Genomic DNA, 26901 nt, shown 5'->3' with positions numbered 1-26901 from the left:
TGGTAGCGACTGTTGCAAATATGATATGTGCACGGCTATCGACGCAACTAAAGGTTTGACTTCATACAAATGAGTAACAATGCAATGTTGCAACCACTAAAAGGAGTGACACTGAAGCTCTTGCAATTTATCCCCTTTGAGATACTGTCATTTTCACCGTTCTCTACGATTTATTTGTAACCACATAAAGGGATATAATGTGCTGTCAATCGATTAAAAAAATTAACTAGATTAATGACACATTTTTTCTGTGATTAGTTGCGATTAATCACAATTAAAAATAGTTTTTCAATATATTTGTGATGTAATAACTTCACAGTTAATCTCCAAATTAATGTAGAAACAACATAAAGACAGTATACTTTTTAGGCCAGTATCACTGATACTAATACAGCTACTGATGTCTCTATAAAAAATTATCACCCCCTCCCACACACAATTTTAAACATTAATTATAGCCATTCAACATGACAGTGTAATTGACAGTGTAATTTTTTACATTTGTTGGGCTTCAAAAAATATAACCACTTAAAACAATCCTCACATAAACCCATAATAAATGTCATATTTACAGTTGCCCTTACTCATCTAACAGGTAGAAAATATTAATCCTTGTTAAAGCTACAATAGTTCTTTAGACAAGAGCAGTGAGTGATTTTTTTCTGTTCCTTTTGTTCTTTGATTAACTTTACGGACATACAGAATTAGTGGCTGCTGTCACTTTAAGACCTGTCGCTGCTGCACATGGCGCGGATCTCACACGCGTCTCATTCTCTCACAACTCTTTACGTTCATTTAAGTCTTTATTTAACTAATTTAAGGCTGGCTCTTATGAGGATACTTGACAAAACGGACAGTTTGGCATGAGAACTCGATTGTGGCGCGCTGTCTGTGCGTATTCTTTCCAGTTTAACGCATTAAAAATATTTAACGTAATTAACGCAGCCCTGGTTAACAGCCCTTGATATAATAAATAAAATGATGCATGAAAAAAACATATCGGAAAAGATAAGTCAGTACGATTTTTTTATGTTTTTGAAAGAAGTCTCTTTTGATCAAAAACAAAAAGTGGAATATTTTTACAATTTAAAATAACCTTTCTTTTTTAATATATTTTATTTTGTAATTTATTTCTGTGATGGCAAAAGCTGCCATTACTCCAGTCTTTAATGTCACATGATACTTCATAAATCATTCTAATGTGCTGATTTTATCAATAAAAATGGAAAACAGCTGTGCCGCTATATATGTTTTTCTTTTAAACCCCAAACTTTTTTATGGCAGTGTATGCGTTTTAGCAGCAAGAAAACGTATTCCTTGACAAAATAAAACTTAATTTTTATAATTTTAACTTGATTTAATTGTAATCACTGTTTCTTGTAAAGTTAAAAATAAAATGTCTATAATCGCATACAATTAAATTCAAGTTTATGATTCAAAGCAAATGAATGTGTTTTGCTACATAAAGGACAATATTCTCACCTCTTTAAACAAGTTCATGAAGCGCGGGCCATACCTCCAGGGTTTGTGTCTGTGGCACTGTAGGGAGCTCACTGTCATCTGTGTGGCCCGCTGAGACGCGACAGCAACCATGAACACTGCGTCATACATGAGAGCAGCCTCGGTCTGCGGAAGGAGGGAAGAATTTACCCACAAAACATGCTCTAAATATAATCGAACTTCACATGAATGCATTCATATACACACAGAAAGTGTTTTTGTTTACCATTCATTCAATATTGAACGTTACGTAATGGCATTTAAGTTTAATTTCCTTTCCATCTGATCACAGGAAAAGAGCTCCTCCCCTGTCCCCTGCCGCACACACCTTATGTTTCTCTGGGTATTATTCAGTGCTAAAATGTGACCTGGATGGTAAAAATAGATTTGAATAAATCTCTGGATGCTTTCTGCTTTAAGCTCTTCATGCATGTCTAATGAGGCTGAGTGTGCTAGCAGTATACACTGCCTTCTGGAGGACGGGTAGATTAGTCAACAGCGGTAAGTCTTAATCCTAGTTATTCTAACTGTGAAGGATGTGCTTATAAGAAGTTAGGGACTGGTTTTAGTTCTGGTCTATATGTAAATGAGGATTTTGAGCAGTGCGATTGGCTCGTTTTACTGTGCGTTCACACAGTCAGTGTTTAGGATCGACAACTGTTTTTACTGAGAGGTTTGACTCTGAATTGACCTATCGGTAAGCCCTGCCCCCCTTAGGTAGCGAACTCAGACAAACAAACAGAGTTGCTAACTGTCATCCAATGACAGCTGTCAGTGTGAAAACCTTATCCCAAGATGTTTTTGATACATTTTGGACACAGAAGCCACCTCTTGTTGAGGGGCATTCATGTGGGACTTAAATATGCCATTGAGGGATATATAAAAGATTTAAAAATAAATATGGTGGGTAACAGGACAAGCCTCATGTTACGGTCGTCGTCAACATCCAGGATCAACACTGTTCATGTACCGCAGGATAAGATTAAATTAATTTACATTTAACCAGTTTAATATGGAGAGGCACTGAATTGTAGACCAGTCTGTACATGATATAAGACCAGTCAGCTATTTAGGTTTGTACGTTAGCATTGACTCACTAACTTTAATTTTAACTTAATGTGAGTATGTCAACCAGAAAATTTTGGTTTTCATCTTCATTGGGATTGGGGTTGAATCCTTAAGGAACCAGGTTACTCCGTCCACATCACTGAATTAATACACAGCAGACATTTTGCACTGTCTTGTTTGGGTTTTGGAAACAAAATAAAATAAATTCAATTGCTCATCCACTCAGGATACCTGGAATCAGTGTTACAATTACTCCAGGCACATCGTTTTACTATTTTTGTAGCATAACCACCATCAAACCGATGAGAGCTTCGGATATTCCAATGTTTCTCTATGGCAGGAACCTCTGAAACCTAAAGATGTCCAAGTTCCGGTCCCCATGCAACTGATACTCAACTGCCATTGGCTCATCTGCGTCCGAGGGGAGGAGCTTATCAATAGGTCAATTGTCCTGTTTATACAATATCTTACAGGAGCGGGTCAAATTCTGTCAGTATGAACTCATAACGGAAGTCAAGACATGACTTTTCTATTTTTGCGATAACCAAACTGACTCCCAGAATTTGATTGCGAGTGCAGAAAATTCCAAAAAGCAAACTGTATTAGTACTCTAGAACAGGACTGAGCATGACAGCAGAGCGATCCTCACAGTCATAATGCCACTCATCAATCCACTCTCAGGTTTGGGCGGTGCCAGCTGGCGCTCCATGGACCACTTCTGGATCACAGAAGCCACATACGGATCATCTAGATTCAGGAGGCGGAAGGCAGTCATGTTGACGCCACTGTAGCGGTATTGCTCAAGATCCAAAGCAAACAGATCCTGCAAGACAACAAGAGTTTGTTCAGATTTAGCTTTAAGAGCTGTGCAAACTTTGCACAAGATATAACCTCTTCATGCCATGCGTTTCTTTGTCATAAGAGATGAAATGGTCCCTTTTGATTGTGGTGCAGCCTTAAGCTCTTGTTAGGAGTCCATAAATCTCAGAATTTAAGAATTGTCTTCCTTTAATAAGTATTCATAAATTGGAATTTGGATTGAATTGGCCACAACCCACAGGAAGTAGAATTGGAATTTAAATAGCAGAAAGTTGAATTTACTGAATTTAACAGGTAATGTTATTATAATTTAAAGTAACTGTTTTCTGTTTTAATTGTAATTTATTTCTATGATGGCAAAGCTGAATTTTCAGCATCTTCAGTGATTCTTCAGAAAACATTCTAATATGCTGATTTGGTGCTCAAGAAACATTTCTTATAATTATTGTCAATGTTGAAAACAGTTGTGCTGCTTAATATTTGGTGTAAACTGTAATACATTTGTCAGGATTCTTTGATGAATGGAAAGCTCAAAAACAGCATTTATTTGAAATAGAAATCTTTTGTAACGATGTAAAAGTATTTAATGTAAAGTCAATTTAATGTGTCTTTGCTGAATAAAAGTATTCATTTCTTTTTTCTTTTTTTAAACCTTTATAACACTAAACTTTTAAATGGTAGCATATCTGCTAGTCCATCTGTCAGGCCTTTTTGTCAAGGCCTTCAGACTTTTTAAACTTCTTTAAACTTTCTGATAAGGTTTCCAAGCCATAATTCAAAGTTTGTCTTGATGACTTTCTTTTTCTAGTTATCACAAAGCTTAGGATTGTGCGCTACCATTTCAGTTTCATGTGTCAATGAGTGAACTCAGTGAACACTGTCAAACATAAATTAGAATGAATATTGTACAGCCTGACATAAGACAGCTGATGTCAAAAAGGGTGTATAAGGTAAGTCAAGATGTCAGTGGGGTTTTATCATGCAATCTGACAAGTAACAATTTTAAGAAACAGCAGAAAATCACTTCGTCTGCTAATCATCTAATGCAATGAAAAGAGCTCGTATTAATAGCAAGCAGGGAGCTTTTCAGACTCACCAAAGTAGTGAAGAAGAAATGATAATACTCTGTCATCATACCCATCGACATCAGCTGTGGGAGGAGAAACACAACAAAAGATGTTTTTTGGGAAGAATCCAGAAGAAAACGAAAGCAAAGATGGATTGAGTGTGAAATAAGACGATTTCAGCAGCATTCAGACATACAGGCAGCATGGCACATACTGAATTACATGTCCGCTTTAAAGTACAGCTCTGAGAACCTGCTGGGTCACAGCATGCAAGAGCACTTGACTCTCATTTTCAATCCACTTCAATCTGCGCAACATTGAGTTCAACAAAAGTTCAAAACGAGAATTTATTGAAAGGATGATGCACCTGTTTGAGAAGCTCGGCGGCTACTTGGTAGGAGCAGTCGAAGATGACGTAAAACTCTTTTTCTTTCTTCATCTCCTTTAGCAGTGGGCGACTGTCACCTCCTCCCGTCGCCAGCTGGCGGATTCTGATCTTCAGGTTGTTTTTGGACGGAGCTTTGATCAGTTCCTGCATACGCATTAATCCTTGAAAAAACAGAACACAAAAAAAGTGAACAAAGGTGGGGAGCAATGGAAGAGAAACAAACTCATCACGAGCTGCAGTAATTACACTTTTGATTTCCCTTGTGTTATAGCAGATGTTTACAGAGACCATAAATTGGGACTCATTTATTCCGTTGATACATAACAATCAGATGCATTTGGGGCTTCTCTTTAATCAAAACACTCAGTCTATAGTAGAGAAAAGTAATGCATTAAACCACAGCAGGTCAAAAAGTGATCTAAAGGTTGAACAGACCTGGGAAAGGCATTAGCAAGGGCCACTGCAGAAAATGACTAGACTATGAATCACTAGAATATGATTGAATATGATTGTGTCTCTCTAATGATTCCAACAGACTTGATAATAGTAAAAAGTAGAAAACAAAGTAAAGTTTTTTAAATTTAAGATTTTCATCACATTTTTATATGTATTTCTTATTTTCATCTGTATTTCAGTTAATAGTTTTAGTTAACAATAACAACACTGACACAGATAAACAAACTCTATTAAGGCGAGACACGGCAGGCAAAAACATAGATTTTTCATGCAGTGGTCAGTTTCGAGATTTTGGGCTAGTTTACTTCTTCAATATGTGTTCTTTCAAGCTGCTATAAAGAAAACGTTGAAAATATACATTAAGATGTTTATTTTATTACATTTTGTTTACTTGAGGCAGTAAGTTTCTCCCAAATTTACCAAGAAGTTAGCATTCCAACGCGACATGCCGTTCACTGAAGTCTGTCATGACCGGTATCGTTGTAAAGCTCTGAATCTCCTGCACAACGCTATTCAACCCAAATATGGGCATTTCCTTTATATCAGTAACCAATTGTAAATGTTCAAAGGGGGATTTAAAGCTACTGACGCAATCTCATTTAGAGCTATTTAAAAATGCCGTTTTCTCAAAATGAGTTTTTTGTCATTCTCCAGTACAAACATCTCAGCCTATGTAGCACCTATGTACACCAAACCTTCCAGTTATACACTTAGCAGTATTCTGAAGATATGTTCAGAGGGATTTGTTAATAAATAATTCCTGGCCTGATTTATGTGATATTTTAATAAAAAAATATGGCGAAATCTCGATTTTTTTAAGGCAATGGACAGTATATTTAGATTTCCAAGGTAATATAAAATGAAAAAAAAAACAAAATGAAAAAAGAATGTTCAGATCTACCGAAAATATATGCAAAATCGTGCATATTTAATGAGATAATGCCTAATTTGCATAATTAAACATACAAATTTCTAAAACTTGTAATACATTTTTTTATATACTTGTGTAAGTAATCAACTGAGGAAGTTTCATGGTGATATCTATTATTTAATTTTTACCCTATTCATCTGTAGTGTCTCGCCTTAAGCGGCTATCTTGCAGATCACTAAATTAAGTGTAATTCTTCTGCATTAAAATGTGACAACAGTGAATGAATACAGATGGTTAAAGACAGACGTCCTTCTCATGAATATTACTTTAATAACCAGACAAGCTCAGATTCAGGGGTTCTCTCAAGTTCAGTGTCCTCTTGGACGAGACTCTGAAACGGATACATATTGGGCTCCACTACATGTAGGGGCTCCTGGGAGTCAAGGTTAAAATAATAAGCTTCTATATTGTTTCTGTTCCCTCACTCTCAAAATTGTTATGGCATTATGAACCACACTTTTAGGTCATATGCTAAAACTGGTTTCCTGGTGTTAAATCTGATAAGACCGTCTAAACAACCTGGTATTGTTTGTATTTTAGTCTATAATCTCATGATGGCTTTATTAGATCATCACAGCGTTTGGTACGTCTTTAAAATAGCTTTTATTAATTATCTCTTTATGGTAACCGAAACTTATAGGGATTCAAATTGGATTAAAAATTAAAACCCACATTTCTTAAAAAAAATTTTATTTTGAAGAAAATATATCCCATGCAGGCTCAGGGGGAAAGTCAATAAAAGTGGTGGCAGACTAATATTAGGGACATGAATTTCTTATAAAGGCTGTGCAACTAAATTCAGTGACATGGATAAAGAAATATGTCGGTCATAATAACAGGTTTGGGCAACAAAAATTCCTTTGATGCTCAGTTAAAAAAACAGAAAAGAAAAAAACAGGTATGAAACCCCTTATAGTTCCAGGCAAGTTACTTGCCTTGATTTAGTCTTGGCCATATAATAACTTACTTCCAAGCAATGATAAGATAATAAATCATGCTATCAAAGTATAGAAACACCGAAAATTGTGTGTAATTTGTGTTTTCAAACAGATGGGATGGGCACACAGGAATCCAAGACAAATCACACTACAGCTGAGATGGTGTGATGTGTAAATACTAGGGTAATTTGAGCTGGCATCTGTTCCCTGAGCTCTCCTAATGATTTCGATCCAAGTTACTGGCTATGAATCAGACACACTAATCATTTTGAAACTGGTCAATCTGACACAATTTCTATCTGGTGCAAGCAAGTTGTTACAAAGACATTGGCTACAGAGTCAGCATGTTCATTTTAAGCTGTACAAATAGAAGTGTTTACAGTGTTTAATTGTTTTACTTGTGGTTGTTTTTCTAGTTTGTCTGCATTTGATTTGCTCTCCAGATTAGTTTGATGCCATCAGGGGAACACTTGAAGTGTGTTGGTGAACTACAGCATTATAGCAATTCGCATATTACGCTATAAATAAACATGCTGCAGTTGCATGTGCAACTATTTAGTTGGATTTAAATGTAAGGAGTAACTTGATTGTGTGGTGATATTGGTGCTATGATATTTGTATAGGTTAGTATTTCCCCAACTGCATGTCTTTGATTACATCAAAACAGAAGTCATCTCAGAGGCAGAGAAAGTTATTACATTTTGATTTGATGAAAAAGTTTATATGATACATTTTTGATAAATTATGCACAATACTGGCAATTTATTAAAAATGTTGTCAGTCACCCTTAATGTCATGTTGATTTCAAGTGTTTTATATCTACAGTTATCGTTTGATTCTTGAGTGTGATCTTCAGAGTGAGTAATCAACACTTTTTATCACCTCTCTGAGAGAAATAATAATAATAATTATAAATCTGAACAACCATTCCAATCATGATATTTCTTCAGTCTGCTGACACATGAGCCAAGGCCTATGAAATGCATGTCTGTAATCAGCAGGAAACAACGTGGGAGGAGATCAATATTCAGTCAATATTTCACTGTTTTCAAAACCATTTTAGTTTAGAAAAGGTCACAAAAGTAAAAATATATAGAAAATGAAATATGGTATTGAAATAATGCTGTCAAAAGGAAATTAAACTGATAAGGGCAAGGGCGAAGTAAACCAAACTGACCTAGAAAAAACAAAAGAAGACTTCCCAAATGAAATCATGCATTAAACATGCCAATGCCACATATGAAATGTTTCATCACTGTGCATTTCAATGCAGGAATTTAAAGTGCCCCTATTATGCTATTTTAAAGGTCCCTAATTAAGTTTTGAAGGTCTCCTGCAATAGGGTTACATGCATTGCAGCATCACCAACAGATTTGGTCTCTCTAAACCAACCAATCCAAGAGCCTATTATGCTCTGATTGGTCAGATGGCTCAGTCTGTTGTGATGGGTATACCGCTTACAGCGAGTGTTGGAAACAAAACGCCATACAAAAATACTATATCTAACATTAACAGAATAGAAAACTCCTTATATTAAAAAATTGTAAGTAGACACAAAAATGTCTCAAATTCATGAGGGGATCCCTGCTGAAAAGACCAGTTTAAACCACAAGGCATTTGCAAACTGGTTTATGGTTTCATATTGATTTATACTTGTTCACCAACAAAACTTGACCAGCATGGCCTGAAGGGGATACCATTATTCCGTGCTTGGGAACCAGCATTCAAAACATATGATGGTGATAAGCAATGCTAGGGTTACTGTTGAATTTAGTTTGAATTCCCATTTGTTTTAAATATAATAGAATGTAAATATATGTGGACATCAGTCACTCTTTACAGCAGAAAAAGAGTGAAAAATTTCGGTATAAATGTTGTGGCCTGCAGTGTCCCATTTTAAAGCACAAAGCTGTGAAGATCCCATTGAAGATCACAAAACCTCAAAAAGCACATTGAGCTGCCCTTCAAATATCCCTTTGTCTCCTCTTTCTAAACCATAACTGTCACTCACCTGTGCTGTCTTCATAAACCACAGTAACAGACTTCCATTTGAAGAAAATAACAATGTCCAGGATAGCCCTGCTTATGGAGGTGTACTCAGGGTAGAGGTTAATGTAAAAATTGTCTTTATTGTCCACAGACGGGTGTTTCCAGCGTGTCTGGATGTGTGGCACCTCTAGAGCATTGCAAATGGATTGGACGGCACTGACCGAGGAGCTGTGAGAGGGGCCGAAGACCGCCGCAACCCCCAGGGCCAGCTGGTCACATACTGAGAGAAGAAAAAATGGAGGGACAGAGAACAGACAGGGAAAGAAAAACAGGTGACATGAAAAAATGTGTATTAGAAACAGAGAAGAGGAAAGAACAGAACAAAGCATGTACATAATAAAAGCAATAGTCTGGACTTTTCAGTTCTGGGTTATCATTAAATTAGCTTATAATTGCAATTTCCATGAAAATGGTATAATTTCAATATTTAAGTATTAGAGTCACAAATACCATGTTTTTGTTGTATCAGATACATATACATAAAATTAACAAAGTAGCTAATTTTATACATTTGCCCCTTAAAATGGTTATTTTGGCGTGTCCTTCATCAGAGGTACTGACCTTCTCAACTGTATCCAGCAATTTAAAATAATTATAACATAATATATTGAATTAACATTAAATTAACAATAAAATATAATAAATATAATATTATAAATCTAAACTACAAACCAATAAATAAATAAAAACTATACATGTATACATTTGATTTAATATATTCCACTTAGCAAATTTCAAACAATAAAATAGTAAAATAAATTCAAAATCAAATCAATAAAAAAAAAGAGTCATACCCCTTCGGGAGGCTTCAAAGCTGTCAAAGAGGTTTACTCTCTGGATGTCGTAGGTCAACGTGGTGTTTGGCATCAAGGTTCTGTTTCGGTTGATACTTGTAACAGCAAATTTAAAGGCGAGTTCATCCATACTGACGGGTTCATTCTCCCGCGTCTCAAAGATTCCCCCTTTAACCAAAATAAAGAGTGCTGAGCAACAAGTAAGTATGTAAGGAGTCTGATTAATCTCACTTGTACTGTAGATTTCCAAATATGTACTTTTAAAAGTAAAATACATTTAAAAATTAGTACAATGTATGAATACAATTAAAGAATGCCCTGGTAATGCATAAATCCCATTAAAATCTAAATTTTAATAGTGCTAGTGCTAAATACAAGCCAAAGCAGAAGTTATTTAAAGTTATTTTAAAACACATTTAAAAAACAGAGCCTAGTTAAATTTACAAATAAAATTTAAATGAATCTCCAGGTAATGGATTAATTCCAGTTCCACACTAATTCAAAAGCAGTTACAAACAATAGTGCCAAGCTAATGCTGAATATAAATCAATTTCAAGTTCATTCTAAAGCATAGGCCTGCTAACACAATCCAGTTTTTGTTACAGTTCCTTAAAAACACATTTAAAAACCAGTGTACAAAAATAAATAAATAAATAAAACCAGTTCCCTGGAAATGGATACATTTCAGGTCCATACTAATTTAAAAATGTATAGCCTAAACAATAGTGCCAAGCTAATGTTAAATACAAATCAAATCCAAGTTAATGATAAACAGAGCAATTCCAAGAGGGTCCTCACACCATCGGTGCTCGGGCCCTAATAAAGTATATTGAAAAAATTAAATCCAGCTCTTGAAACTCTAGATGATGTAGGCTGATAAGTCCTTAACTCAATCTGCTTGCAACATCATTCTCTACAGGGCACAGCTGATTGGTTCCTGCTGTATCAGTAGCCAATAAGCTCGCAGCTCAACCTTCAAATACTTGGTCAGCATTTGCTGTAGCAGTTGCAGTGTCTTCCCCAGCTCCACCTGTATAGACCTTATGCACCAGAGAAACAAGGGCGCCGCCATCTTTGGAAAATTGTCTTTTAACTTCCGTTTTGCGGTCGCTCTGTATATTTATATGGCATTTCTGTCCAGGAGTAATTAGCTTTTTAAGTGGATTTACTTAATGTAAAGTTAACGAAAGTTATCATGAGGACTGTAATGTTTAAAGCAGATGACTTAACAAATGTAAATCGACCGGGAAGATTTTAAAACGAGCTGTTCATTAATAAACACGCAAAACGCTGTGAAAATACAGACCGGAAGTCAAAAGACAATGAGCGCAGCGCTGAAAAGGGGCGGAGCTACATAAGGTCTATAGACCTTCTACAGGTAATTAATGAACGCAACGTTGGACAGCAGCAGCACGTCATATATGTATTAGCAGTAGCAAGTCCTGTACTTTCTCTGCAGCAGAAATAACAGCAGCAGTGTAGCAGATCTATTCCGCCAAGACCAAACATATTAACATTGTCATATCCATTACCAACAGTCAGAGAGTAGTCATGATAGATATATATATTTAAAACCATCTGTTAGATACCCATTTAGACAAAATTAACCTTCCCAAAAATTACCCATCCAAGCACATCCCAGCAAAAGTTGTCTAAAACAGGCGAATGCACACATTTATTTTGACAAATCATATTTTTGTCCTGTCTGTTTACACTTATCAAAGATACAACTTCACTATTTTTACATTATCTTGCCAAGATGAGCCTTTAAACAAAAAGTTCACCTTTAGTGAAAAAAAAAAATCTATATGAATAAGAAATGGTTCAACGATGCTAAGACACATGTAAAGAATATACAATTTGGCTCAGGTATAGTCAATGGTTTTTTCAAACAGCTGACAAAGTTCATAGTCTGTTCTAGATAATCTTTTTCCCATCCAGACCACATTGACGCTTGGCACACGTTGACAATTTAGGATTGCAAACTGAGGATCCAGGCAGAAGTCTTGCTGGACTGCTCTGTATCCCTTGAGTGATGGACACTTTTTTCAATTAAATAAACAACATCAGTAAACAGTCTGTAATAAAATGAAGAACAAACAAATCAATTACAAGCAAAGGAACAAAGAGTGTGAGTTGTTCAGTATATCTAACTGTAGAGGTTTATTAAAGTTACAAAAGCAGTGAGCTTTTCTTGCCAATTTTGCTGTTTGATTATTATTAAGAACATAAAAGAGAGTGACATAAATGCATTATCTTAATAATTCATAAAAAAACAGAGTACAATAGCTGTTTTACTTCTGCTTTTGAATAATTCCAAGTCTGATCTAAATGTCAATACCAAGTATGTGATATAATTCGCTAAACAGGTTACACCAGGTCATTCAGAAATTCCATAACATTTAGAAAAACTGAAATGGCAAATCATGCAGATTTAGCTGCTAAAGAAACTTGGACTAATTGGCCAACACTGCGTTTGACCTTTAACACGCCATTTTTAAATCACTTCCCTTGCTGGCAGTGAAGCTTATTCTCACAATTGCATGAGGTTAATCAACATCATCTTTTCTCAATGATCATATGCAAATCGCACAATCATCGAGATCAAAACAAATTGTTCACACCTTAATCAGCAAATAATCATGATCAAAACATCAGACTTTGTTACTGAATATGCCAATCAAGAATCTATTTAACTTGGTAGGGTGCAAAGCCAACATTGCGTAAATGTCTGGACTAAGTGGCCAAGACTTGCATTGGAGTGTATCTCCACAATGATGCATGAACATCTGTTAGCAAGAGCATTGTCGTGACACATTACTTGTAATGCTGGAGATACTAAAACTACACAACACGCAAATACAATATAACGGCGAGATCCGCATGGAGGACATCCACCTGAGATTGGGCTCTATTCATAGACGGCCAACAAAAAGGTCTCAGCAGGAAATAATGGGCCATTAACTCACCAATAAACAGCCAACCTCCAACAGTGAAAGTGACAGATTGGCTCTTTAATGAAAAGACTGTGAATGAAGATAAGAGTAATTAAATGGAAATGTTCATGTGTGTGAGATGAAGCTCATCAGAGTGCAGATACGAGCTTCTACCAAACCTGGTCTCAGTGGCTTGTTTTGGCTTTTTGAAAGCTGAGTTGGAATGAGCAAAGCCAAAAAGTCCTGCTGTGGATAACACTGTCTGATGTTCAGATAGTCCCTCGAGGAAAGAGCGCAGACCGAGCTCTCCACACAGGGAGAACGGAGAGGAGATTTCGTCTGTGAAAAACTGATTGCTTTCATATAGAGGGAGATGGTCAGACTGTGTCCGACTGGAAGGCCGGAGATGAAAATGAAGCCTGAGGCTTTTCTAGACGAGGCAGATGCACTAACATGAAGGAGAGTTGATAACAATGAGTCTGGCAGCAAACAAGTCTCGGTTAGTTTTTTACGAAGTTTCGGATCTATGTTTTTGCTATGTTTATTTACTGAAAAGTCTGATCCCTCATTGATCTTTTATTATCTGGAAATACCAAATCAATCTAGCTTCAAATTTCCTTTGATTGGCACGTTATTGAGAGTCCGCCATTTGGAACCAAATAGATTTCCAGTGTCTTTAAGACATAGCATTAGATTAGAGTGGAATGAAAAAGCAGACAGAGTGGCATATAGACACTTGTGTATGTGTGCGTAGGCACAGTGATGGTTACTTGAGCATGCTTAATGCTTTATTTCTATTCATTGGAAAATGGTCCCCAAGGGAAGTCCAAAGCCTCTGCGGCTCACCTTGGAGAACGCAACTTTAATTAATTTCTTTTTCTATCATGTTTGTGCCATTAAATGCATTTTGACCTTGCAATAAACATTATAAGTTATAAAGAAAGTTATAAGCTTTGGATCTATATGCTTGTACTTAGGAGTAGAGCTTTGCATATTTTTATGATTAATCGAAAAAAAATATATATTGTCTGTTATACATTATGTTCATTACAAAGTGTTAATTTATAAACGTTCCACTATAAAACAAAAAATATGTTTGGACACAGTTTGGAAGCAGGACAATTCAAATCACTCATTTATGAATTTTACTAAAGAAATACAAAAGCACAAACTCAGTCTTCGCTACCAATGAACACACTACACGATTTTCAAAGTTGTTAAATCACTGTTCTTCCCACATTACATGACTGTCTGGGGTACCATTTATTCGCTTTTATGTGCACATTACATGATGGATCGGCAACAGGGCGAAGAATCGCATACACTATGACTGCGTCTGAAATCGCATACTTCCCTATTATACAGTAGGTGAAACATGTTATGTGACATAAAAAGTATGTACTATAATATAAATGATGTAATGTAATATAAATGTGATCTAAAGTAAAACAAATTCACAGTACTCATAAAAGAAAAACCTGGATGACCTACGAGGCCACGGGAGAGGATTTATGAATGGCAGTGAAGAGATTCAACTGATTCTGGTAGGTCACATGATAATGACAGCATATAGTACATCTGAATTACATTCATACTACACACATTCATACTATTTAGAACATGCTTTCTTAAGCGTTCGCGAAGTAAGTACCCACTCAAAAGAGTATGCAAGTGATGGACCCAGCCAATGTCTGATCTACAAACTACGTGTCACAAAAACCAAACACCATGAGAAGTGGTACAGGAAGTAAGGAAATAAACATGATCACGCACAAGACACAAGTCCTTTTCACGCAGGACTGGATTTCTTCTTGTCAAAATGATAGCCCGCAAGAAGCCTGCGATCCAAGTTGTCTGTGTGCTGATTTGCAGGGGGAAAAAAATATGAAGGAGAGAATGGTTGCTTGCAGAAGCCATGCTTGCTGATGTTCTGGTCTGACTTTCCCTGAACTTTCCCTTGCCCTGTATCTTGCTCTCTCATTGGCGGTAGTTCGTCAGCATTTGTAATTTCCAGACAAAACACATTTCACACTGCAGACAGGTCCAGATATTTAGCTTTTGTAATGTAAAGAGTTACAGATTAAGAATACAACTGTCAAACTTAAGCTTGCAGCACCTGAGAAGCCCCGTGGTGAGGAGCAGAGAGTTCGCTCAGATTTGGAGTAAATCACTCCGCAGAAGTAGCAGTGCTTCGCCTTCTGAAAATATAGTTCCCTGTACGGTTAGAAGATGGCTGTGTCCCATGTGACCTTGTTATTTGTACACGCTGTGACTATATAAATCACAACATGTAAATAGGAAAATGTTGGCGTTATTTTGTCACTTATTGGGAGCAGTATGCTAGCTGGAGCCATTTACCTCCAGTCTTTGTGCTAAGCTAGGCTAGCGGTGGGTGCGTCAGACAGAGTTACGGCACACAGAGATGAAAAGGGTATGTAAGGACTTATCTAACTCTGGGGGATACGATGAATAAGCTAAAGTCCCAAAAAGTCGGCGTGTTCCTTTAAAAAAATCAACTTTTTAAACAAAAAGCTGAGAAAATCGCTTTTTTGAACCAGATCGGATTCAGAACATAACACGGATTTATGTTAGATAGACTTTCGAGTAGATCGAATTCATCAGCACCCACAAAGCTTTACAGTCGTTATCCCTGGGTCGACATTTCATTCGGTAATGTTAGGCAGTTTATATGCTGTTTAATGTTTGATGATCACAATGTTTTCCATTTACTTAAGCAATCTTCTATCTGCTTCTTCACCTGTGTTTTGATCTGGAGATTCTGTACTAGAAGATGTGTAATAGCGCCCCCTACCATATAACGGTGAAAACATAGATAGCCGGACAATTCAGTAAATGGTGGGGAAAGAGTAAAATAGATTTGAAGAACATTCCTAAGTACACTACCAGTGGACCAGCCTACACAAAAATTCAGATAATCAGTTAGGTATATCTGTTTTTTTATAAATCAATATTTTCAGACAATGTAAGTTTATAAGACACAGTATGTAAAACTATGTTAATAGGCTACTCAATCAAAACTACAAGCCAAGTATACTTAGAGTACTTCATTATACTTTTAAGTATATCTCGATCAAAAGACTGAGTACAAGTATTGGCCAAATATACTTTTTCTGTCAGTATAAATCAAGCATACTTCTAAGTGCAATTTAGTATATTTCTGAGAAGTACATAAAAAGTAAGACTAAAAGTATACGTTCTTAATTTTTTTTTTAGTTTAAAAGAAGTATACTAATAGCATACTTCAATAAACTTCTTTTTCGTTAGAGTGTATTTCTTACATTTTTCGAATGTGTTTTTCCCCCACTACTTTAAAGTGGTGTTACTGACAAAGCTTCTCCATACAGACCCGAATAATCGATCGTGAATTTCGTTACTGATTATTAGCTGTTTTATCCAATAGTATTCAGCTGCAGACCCACAGTGCCATATGTCACAGCAGGATCAGGCCAGCATGCTCATTGATATTTTATCACTGCCCTAGTTCAATCTATAGTCTGCCAGACAGTATACAGCACATCCTCCTCAAAGTATTCTCACAGTGGACAATTCATTAATGCAGTTCATGGTACTTTAATGTAGAACATGTCCTATCTTCCAGAATGTGACACACGCAGTATGCAGTGCCTTCTCTCTAGCTTTGATCAACAGACAGTTCAAAGGCTCCCAGAGTTGGTAAGCAATTGGTGAGGTTTTAGCAGGCAACACAACTCCAGTGGTTGGCAAAAAGTATGGACTAAAAGTAGTAGTTTCTGCTATAGATCATGTTTTCAATCTTTTACCACTGATCTGACCCCCAAATAGCCTATGCAAGGGACCTTACATTTAAAGTCAAAAATCTAAATGGACAGTTCTGTGCAATCTGTCTTAAAAAGGCAGCTTTATAAGTTAATGAATAAAGACCCAATTTATACTGTGAAAAAATTATAATATTAATATTAATATTAGATATATGTGTAGAATAATATTTGGAAATTATTTATTTCATCAACCTACATCACTAATCACCTAAACTACTCACTATAGTACTGTATTGTTAAATGATTTGAATACTTTTTTATACATTTTATTATTTATTATTTAATTTATAAATGTATTAACTTTAATGTTTTAATAATTGTATTTATTTTAATCATCTGCTTTATCAAGATTGAAAAGATATCAAAGATATACCAAAGAAGTACAGAAAGACTAAAATAAACTTTTAAAGGCCTAATTTGACTGTCAACGAACCCTTGAGTGGAAATATTTGCTTCAGAGTTTTTTTCTTTTTTCATTAAAATTCTGCACACATGAACAAAAATGGTGCAGAGGTTAGGCAGTTTTTACATTTAAATTGATGTAAATTAGCTGAATTATGGGTAATTGTCGCCATTCCCAGACTGTGTTACTGGATGCATTGTCTTTTTGCCTTTTAGCTCACAAACCCTTTGTGCCTCTTTCTTATTTTTGCACATTTATTCATTCCCATTTCCCTCAGGAACTGGTTGACAAAGGAAACCAGTCTTTTCATTCATAAAATAGAGGTGATTTTCAGCTTATAGCTGTAATATATACCCTTATGAAGCATGTGTGCAATTATAGTCAATTGCTAAGATTTCTCAGCTTTTCTTAACATTTTACCAAAATTAACACCTCAAAGGCCTTTTGGAGATTATGTCTGAATGCAGCCCTGAAATGCTGCTGTTTTTTCCCCCCTCCAAATACTGAGCTCAATGAACTTTAGAATATTCAACTCTGAGACAACAAAACAAAATGTCACTGAAAGTGACGTAAAGGCTGCATCTAAAACACTCTCTGAATACGTACTTTTTTACGTACTTACTTTTTGACCATTATTTTTTTAATTATGAATCCCGTCACTACATTTGTCATGTTGTCATTATTATGTGACCTACAGCATCAGTTGTGCTGCTTCACTGCCATTTACAAATCCTCTCCTGTGGGACTGGACGTGCACTTTAAAATCATGCCGGAAGTAGTATAGGTCATCCGGGTAATTTTTGCCTACTGTTTAATACTGTTAATTCGGACGTACTACTCTTTTCACATACTATATAGTAGTGAAGTATGCATATTTGGATGCAGCCCGAGTCTTTTGATGCACAATAAGCAGATGATTGTGCATGCATAAGTGTTTGGTGACTGTTTTGAGTGCATCTGACCTTGTAGTGCCATGAAGGATCTCAAACTTTGCTCTGTGCGTTCAGCCGGTACTGTTTTTCATTTTCCCCTGGATCATTCCGGGAGATGTTCACTTGAGGCTTTTCAATGCTACATATCTGTCAGCTCTAACTATATATCATTGTCCTCAACCACGCTGCTTATATTCTGGCAGAACACTCTGCACAACGATACAGTAAGAATGGATCAGAATCCATGTGTTTTCATCCAGCATTGTTTTTTTTTGGCAAAAGAACAACCAAATTCAGCAGTTTATAAAAGCAAATATTTCACAAAGGCAGAGGGCAGAACTGAGCTGATTTATATAATGTACTGTTAGTATGATTAAAATCAATATTTAATGTTGATGAGTTTCCCTTTGCTCCACTTACTGTAATTATTCAAATTTGAGTCAGACAAGTATAATTAGTCATGGGGAGTTCAAGTTAAAGGTGCACTTAGTACATTTTTGTTCAATTTAATCATAACGGTTGTATTGGACACCTAGCGGCCTGGATGCATGAAGTGCGTTTACTAACTGCTAAACTGTTTATCTCTTTTTGATCCATTTCGTCCGTTTATCTCGGTCTCATGTTGCATTGCACTGTGACCGCTAGCTGTCACACTGTGTTTTGGATGATCACAGAGGCATTTCTTGTGCCATGGATTGTTTCATCATTTTAGTAAAAACAGCCAATTTGGATATTTAATTTTTCCACTTGATTTGCTTGTTCTGTTTAGAGCACTGGCTGAAAAAACGAACGTAAATTACATGACACGACTCGTGATCTTAACATGGCAGGTGTCACGGATTGTGTCGGTATAATACGCGCACAGATTAAGATAATCAGGCAGTCTTTTTAATAAATCCACAGGCTAATCCACAGAGTAAGAGTAGTGAAACACATCCAACATAGACGAGACTCGACAAGAACTTGGTTCTACCCATCGGTTATTGATTAGATGGAGGCAGATCCGAACGACCAGAGAGAAGTCTGATGTTTCACCGGAAGATTGAATGATCACAAATTAAAAAAGAAAATATGAATTGTTCATAATACGATCAATAACATAAAATACACTGGGAATTATTTTTTATTTTTTTTATGTTATGGATTTACTTGCATGTAAATGGCAAGTAACATTAAATTAAACATGAAATTCTTTAACAGAAAGACTGAAAATTTTAATTGTTTTGTAAAAAGTCCTGTAAAGTCCCCCTGTAGTTAAAAATTGTATCCCTTAAAACTGGGAACTTTAAAAATGCACATTTGTACATGTGAATACAATATATGTAAAACTTTTAGCTTAAACTTTTTATTAAAAGTAGGGCTGTCAAAAGATTAAAGGTGCAATGTGTGATATTTCTGAGGATCTATTGACAGAAATGCAATATAAGATCCATAACTATGTTTTCAGTGGTGTATAAAGACCTAACTTAATGAACCGTTATGTTTTTATTACCTTAGAATGAGTCATTTATATGTACATAACCGCGGCCACCCCCTTCTATGAAGGTCGACATATCGTGACGTCATGTTTCTACCGTAGCCGACAGCGAACAGACAGCGCTACAGAGCGCGTTTCATCACTAACTTGAATGAGAAGCAGCAGAAAAAGACGCGGCTTCCTACGTCGGCCACTGTAGCCTCTCATTCGAGTTTGAAATTTCAAGGAAAGGCCGCGAATTATTAACCGGTTGCAATTCGCAAATCTCACCACTAGATGCCGCTAAAAATCACACACTGCACCTTTAATCGCGATTAATCGCATCCAAAATAAAAGTTTGTGTTTACATAATATATGTGTGTGTACTGTGTATAATTATTTTGTATATATCAATACACACACATGCTTGTATATATTTAAGAAAAATTTGTAATTTATATATAAAAAAATTATATTTATATATAATATAAATTATATATAAATATATAGCCTACAAAATATGTATGTAGGCCTAACTATTTCTTAAATATATACATGCATGTGTGTGTATTGATATATACAAAATAATTATACACAGTACACACACATATATTATGTAAGCACAAACTTTTATTTTGGATGCGATTAATCGCGATTAATCTTTTGACAGCCCTAATTAAAAGCTGTTGAGTGCACCTTTAAATTACTTAATTTATATAATACTTTGTTATATTACTTTCGTTCAACAATTTGCTGCATACTGTGGCTTGTAAGATGAAAGGCTTGTGTCATATTCCTCATTGGTAAGTCACTTTGGATAATATTAATAAATGTAACATACACAGAGTTCTTGATTAGCCTATATCAAAAAGATCATGCGAACCTTCTAATGCACAAATGAGCACCAACCAATGCAAGCATGCACACGTACAAACACATACACAAACCTGCACATAAGCCACTGCTGAATATCATCTCGGACACAGTCTTTGTCTTTCTGTCTCTGACCTTCTTTTCAACATTTCGGTCACTGATGCAGGCTATTCCACACACTCCTTATAAAGACATCACAATGATTTCTGCAAACACACAGGCCAAATGCATCATCGAAGAAAAAACCTTCTCTCTCATTCAAATTCATGAAATCTTGTTCAAACACATCCCTTCTGACAAACACAAGAAAACACAAAGGGATAAGGAGTCAGCATGCATACCAATGCTTTAGCAGAGAAAGAGCGAGAGACATTAGCTATTCTCCACTCTCTCCGCCACTGTGATCGAACTCTTTGATTTTCTCATGGGGATCATCCTAAACGCTCTGGTTCATTCACCGTTACTTCAAGCTCAATCTGTAAGAGGTTCATTAACAGTACGTATTTTTTGATGCAAATATTGACAGCCAACTTTATTTGTTAATTAATTGACAAACACTTTGCAGAGTGTACAAATAGATGCACAGAGGCATGCAAACCAGCTCCTAATTCACCATATCCGTACAGACTTTTAGGGAAATTCTGCTGACCGTCAAAGAGCAGCGCCATTTCACAGTCCTGAACATACATCTGAGGCCACGTGGATCCAAATCTAAAAGGATTAATTTCCACTCATGGCCTGTGAAATACTTCCATCAGCACTGCACATTTCCTCAGTCAACACTGTGATATACAAAAATCATTTAGCCTATTTATTAAACTTTTGGTAACACTTTACTTCAAATCTTTATATATAATGCATCATAAAAGTATTTTAATGCATTAGCCTAATTATGCACTGAGGGAGGCAGACAGCCAAATTGTTTACATTGTTTTTTTTCTCCTGCTTGAAGTTAATAATTTTTTGTTAGAATTTTTGACTACAGACACAGGTCTTGGCACCTAATTAGCTGGGAGAGCGTGGCGAGAGCTCTGATTAATGCATTAATTATGCATTGTAATAATGCATTGTATGGTCTCATGAATAATTGTAACCACAGTTATAATACACTACAATACATATCTATTCATTATTACACCTTTAGTAAGTATAATGCATGGCAAACAACACATTTTAGATGTTACAAGGAATCTGCTAATATTATAATGCATTATGCCTTTGGTTACAATTATTTATCAAAAGCTATAATGCATTATAACAAACATTATAAATACTTTAAGTAAAGTATTACCAAACTTTTTTTTTTACATTGACATATATTTCTTCTCTGAATAGAGGGATACAATTAATATAGAGGCAAATGAAAATTAAAATGAGTTGTTTTAAAAAGCAAACCTTAAAGACCTATCTAGTTTCCTTGAATCATCCAACATCTATTTTTAATCTTTGCTCATCATTATGTGAAACAGAAACTATAGCCTAGCTGTACACTGTCATACAATCTTGACATGAACATTTGTGAAAAGCCAAGAAACGTCAGTGTATCAAATATGGCTCACTGTTATGCAAACTAATCCCACCATTATTGCATGTCTCCAGTGGCGTGCGCTTTATAACATGCCAATCATAACATTCAGATGACAGATGGCAGGTGGATGCACCTGTATTTTTGAAAGCACATAGGGACAGTGTCTCCAGCCTGATATACAATGTCCTATCAAATTCATGTGTATGTGTAAGGGTGTGTATATCTAATAATATGATTCATTGCTCCAGTGCACATCCATCTTAAAGACAGAACACTGTGTGTTCAAGGCGACAAAACATCTGTAAACCTACAATATCTGATAAACTTTGACAAATAATAAGGGTCCACACATGGTGTGCTCTAAACAAGTCCCCTCCGGGACAGAACTGATGAAATACCTGTGGAATCAATAGGGCAGTTCGGAGGTCACATCAGGGGGCTAAATAACTCTTTCATTCTGCTCTACACACAAGTATACATCCTGGGAAAAATGACCAACATTAAAGGTATAGTGGAGGATTTTCTTTTTCCGGGTGGATCATCAAGACTATTGGTCCTCCTAGTTGTCAATCACTCTGGTGATATGTTTATGTAAGGCCGTTGTACGTGCTCGTCCCTAGGTAGTTTTCGCTTTCTGCGCATGCGCACTTTCAGGTGTATATGTGTGGTGAGCTACGGTTTCAGCCATTCATTGAAGCTCGCCGTTCTCACCGGGTTTTTTCAAAATGTCTGAGGGTCGCAAGAGAAAAAGTGTCTACGAATTGCATGACAAGAAGAGAAAGGCCTCTGAAGAAAGAAACAAGACCAGAGTGTTTTTGGGAGAATATTTCACACGCTGGCGTGCGCTAAAAGCACAGGTTGGGCTTCCCACTGATGCCTCAGTCGTGAAGTTTCTACTCGACAGGTAAAGTTTGGCATGCTATTTGGAGAAATCCATTTAAAATCACTGCTAGTAAAAGTTAATGTAAGCTATGATTAGCGATGCTAGCCCTGGCACAAGTCACGCACTAGGCTCGTGCATGCTCTCTCCTGCATAGGCGTTCCCTCTCGGGAGCAGGTAGAGTGTTGCGCATGTGCATTTTTTCAAAAAGTGGAGAGGGCGGTTCTTTTCTAAAATTCTAGAAAATCCTCCACTATACCTTTAAGAGTGGATCGTTGCAGTAAACCTAAATTGAGATCATTTCATTGTAGTTTATATATGGATGGATGGATGATGCATGTGTTTTTTTTTTTTTACATCAACACTGTAGGTTGACATACAGAAAGAGAAAGTGTTTGTAAACCTTTTGTTTTAACTAATTAATTTGAAATGGTCCCGTGGTGTGCCTATATCAGACTACAGTTTGAAAAGACTTATCTAAAAATGAATAATAACTTTAATAAATTAATCATTAATTTAATAAATTATTAATAATATTTATATGTATGTGTTTGAGTAAAAATAAAAATTTAGTTTTATTCTATTAACTACTGACAATTTTTTTTCCAAATTTTAAGAAAAAAAACAGCATTTATTTGCAGAAAAATGGCAACTGGTTCAAATCGCAAAAAAAGACGCCATGTTTTCGGACCTCGAATATTGCAAAAAAGTGTATTCATTTTTAAACACCACAATAATGTCTTAACTTAAGAAATTAATATTTGGTTTAAACCCTGATTTAATCACAGCTTTCATGTGTCTTTGCAATGCTCTACCAGTCTTGCACATTGCTGTTTGGTGACTTTAATGCCACTCCTGGCACAAATATTAAAGCAGCTTGGCTTTGTTTGATGGCTTGTGACCTTCCATTTTTCTCTTGATCACATTCCAGAGGTTTTCAGTGGGGTTCAGGTGTGTAAATTGGGCTGGCCATGACAAGGTCTTGGTCTGGTGGTCCTCCATCCACACTTTTATTGGCCTGGCTGTGGCAAGGAGCATTGTCCCGTGGGAAAAAAACAATCCTTCGAGCTGGGGAATATTGTCCGAGCAGAAGAGAGCAATTTTGTTCTACCAGGATAACCTTGTACGTGGCTTGAGTCATGCATACTTCATAAAGACAATGTTTTTACTTGAAATTTGGAAGAAATGTTGTCAGTAGTTTAAAAAATAATATATATATAAACCTTTTTTTACATAAACACAAATATTAAATATAGAGAAACTGCTAATTTTGCAGTGGTCTCTTAATATAGGCTATATATATGTACCTATATATATATATACATATATATATATATATATATATATATATATATATATATATAGTATTTCCAGCTCTGTTTCACAATCTATCCCACAGAAGCAATACGCCAAGCTTTCTGTTTCAACTTAAGTCCCATCTTTTGGAGAGGAGCATCTAATCAAGTCTTGAGTAGGAAAGAGGATTAATGTAGGTTGTTAAAACTGCTTTGGGGATTTACTGTGCTGCCAAAGTCAGACAGCAGCAATCATCATACAGTACTGTTCTATGTGTGACTACAACAGGCTTTATCTCAATAACACATAGAGGGCAGCCAGTGATCAAATCTCTCAAATCACATTTTAGTGATGATGATGGTTTAATATTAAACATAGGCCTAATACTTTCAAGATGACCCGTCAACGACACTTCTTATGTCAGGAAAGGTCAACCATCACATTCAGAACAATGGACTTTGAGAAACCTATCTTTGTTAAAGATTTCACCCAATTTGTATAAAGTTTTAAAGTCTGAGTTCTGGAAAAAAAACATTATTATTGTAACGTTAGCTATATGACAATGTTGATAATTTCAATGAACATACGTAGGCTTATTTCTATATGCATATTCAGATACAACTGCACAATACTTTTAGAGAGGTCACAAAAATAAATAGAAGATGAAGATATTTTGAACACTTTCACAAGTCGATTAAGCAGTGACGTGACAAAAAAGACCCACGGTGCCGAACACCGAAAGTTTATAGATTAAGAAGTAACTGCAGGTGACAAAGTTACAACAATGAACGTGACATGATAGACAATCACTTACCGATTCGTATGACCTGCTGGTCACTAAGGTAAAACTTTGACATCAAGTAAAAAAGGAAAAATAACAGTCTTTTGCGCTTATCCATGGCTTTGTAATCAAAATTGGTGAAAATAAAAAACTTCATGTCATAAAACTGGATTCAGGGAATCGTAGCGCGCGCTCATCAACCATTCACCTCCCATCGCGCGCAATGGAAACAGCTCCTCGAAAAAGCCAGTTATTGCCTCAAAAACAACACATTATCATCCTTTACCGGAAAATCCACGATTTAATAGAGTCTTCAAGATATTTCAGGTAAGATTTTGTGCTGATATCCTCCGTTCATCGCTTCAAATACTTGTAGCACACCCCACGCGCACTGCGAGGATAGTAAAATGCGCGCGCCACTGGCAGACACATGATCCAGACGCAGGATTAAAGCAAAATTTGCTCAGCGTTTTGGCTTTCTTCACGGTGTTATCTTCTTTTTTAAGCCCGCACAGACTTTCTTCCAGGGTCTTAAATTCTTTTCTCCTCCAAATAGCCACATTGAGACAATCCGTTTGAGGTAACTGGATGCTGTCACCATCATGGGAAGTTAAATAGTTGCTCTCATTCACTCCATGTTCAAAAAAATATGTATGAGAGTCCTCAGAATTATAGTGACGATGTTTTGTTCGCACGAAATGTTTTGAACCGATTCTTGATTGACTCAGTCGAAACGATTCGATAAGCGTTTGTAGAACACTCGACGGAAAGGAATGACTTTGTTTAGGAGCAATATTGTGAAAAATGGAACACATATGTTAATCATATTAATATGTATTATTACTATTATGATCTTCTTATTAATAATAATTATATGTTAGTAATAATATTGTTCGCCCATTACTAACTAAAATGTTGAAACAGTAATCACAACATTTGACATAATCTACATAATTGTGAAAACGTAGTGAAAATCGTCAAAAATCAAACGTAATACAACTGGAAATACTTGAATGACTTGAATTTGGTCTTGTTCATTGGGACGAACCGATTCGGTAAATTGAATTGGACCAAAAGCTGACTTGCTTTTTGCCAAATGGTGGAGCAACGCCATCTGTTGGGCAAATCTTATAACAGCCCCTTATGGCTAAGGAAGAAGCTGGAGATAGATGTTATTTGACTAAATTAAACATGAAATTAAACCTTATTATGATGCGAAGTCTTCAGTTTCTGGGCTGAATTTAAAAAAGACAATGTTTAATTAAAGGGATAGTTCACCCAAAAAAAGTAAATGTTGTCATTACTTACTCACCATCAAGTTGTTCCAAACCTGTATGAGTGTCTTTCTTCTGTAGAACACAAAAGAAGATATTAAAATAAAAGAATATTGGTTCTCCAGAGAGTTAATGGCACACATTGACTTCCATAGGAAAAAATAATACTATGGATTTCAATGGGAGCGGTCTACTGTCTGGTTACCAACATTCTTTAAAATATCTTCTTTTGTGTTCAGCAGAAGAAAGAAACTCATACAGGTTTGGAACAACATGAGGGTGAGTAAATGATGACAGAATTTTCATTTTTGGGTGAACTATCCCTTTAAAAAAGACTACTGTCACCAACTCATCCATTTTTACAGTTCACTAATGTCTGCATTTGCATGAGAGTCTAGGCTGGCTGAGCTAAACAGTGTGTCCAAACTGATGTCGCTGCTGATGGAGGACTCAGCGATGGTGGTTTCTTCTCCTGCCCTGCCGAGGGGGGCCAGAACAACACTGCAACAGCCCAGCCGTGCATAGCAAACACGAGGCCAGCCAGCCTACAAACAGAGCCTCCCCCATGTGGAACCGAATGGAGCTCAGACCATGATCGGCAGATGCTGAGTGCCGTCCAGAACACAGGGATGAGAGTAGTGAGTGAAGCGAGCAGGTGCAAACAGGCCGCTCCAACCAGGCAAAACCTGGCACTGTCGGGACGGGTGCACCGAA

At 36.2% G+C, this 26901-nt stretch overlaps 1 protein-coding gene across 9 annotated transcripts in view; it reads right to left on the bottom strand.

The window, feature by feature from the left end:
- grik1a (glutamate receptor, ionotropic, kainate 1a) overlaps positions 1 to 25691 on the bottom strand; it is a 55084-nt gene extending 29393 nt beyond the window's left edge. For 2 of the 9 annotated variants that reach the window (XM_084400818.1, XM_084400817.1), the window contains exons 1-7: positions 24947 to 25691; positions 10011 to 10178; positions 9179 to 9436; positions 4822 to 5003; positions 4484 to 4537; positions 3218 to 3391; positions 1483 to 1626 (exon numbers count right to left, since the gene is read on the bottom strand). In XM_084400818.1, the coding sequence (XP_084256944.1) occupies positions 1483 to 1626; positions 3218 to 3391; positions 4484 to 4537; positions 4822 to 5003; positions 9179 to 9436; positions 10011 to 10178; positions 24947 to 25070 (1104 nt within the window). In that variant the 5' untranslated portion in view covers positions 25071 to 25691. Of the gene's footprint in view, positions 1 to 1482; positions 1627 to 3217; positions 3392 to 4483; positions 4538 to 4821; positions 5004 to 9178; positions 9437 to 10010; positions 10200 to 24946 lie in introns of all 9 variants that reach the window. The other 7 variants (XM_084400813.1, XM_084400814.1, XM_084400812.1 and 4 more) reach the window with 4 other exon arrangements.
- Positions 25692 to 26901: the final 1210 nt, after the last annotated feature.

Source organism: Rutilus rutilus (genome assembly GCF_951802725.1).
Source record: "Rutilus rutilus genome assembly, chromosome: 25".
NCBI lineage: Eukaryota > Metazoa > Chordata > Actinopteri > Cypriniformes > Leuciscidae > Rutilus > Rutilus rutilus.
Note: the sequence above shows the minus strand (reverse complement) of the source record. Positions and strands in the feature narration are given on the sequence as shown.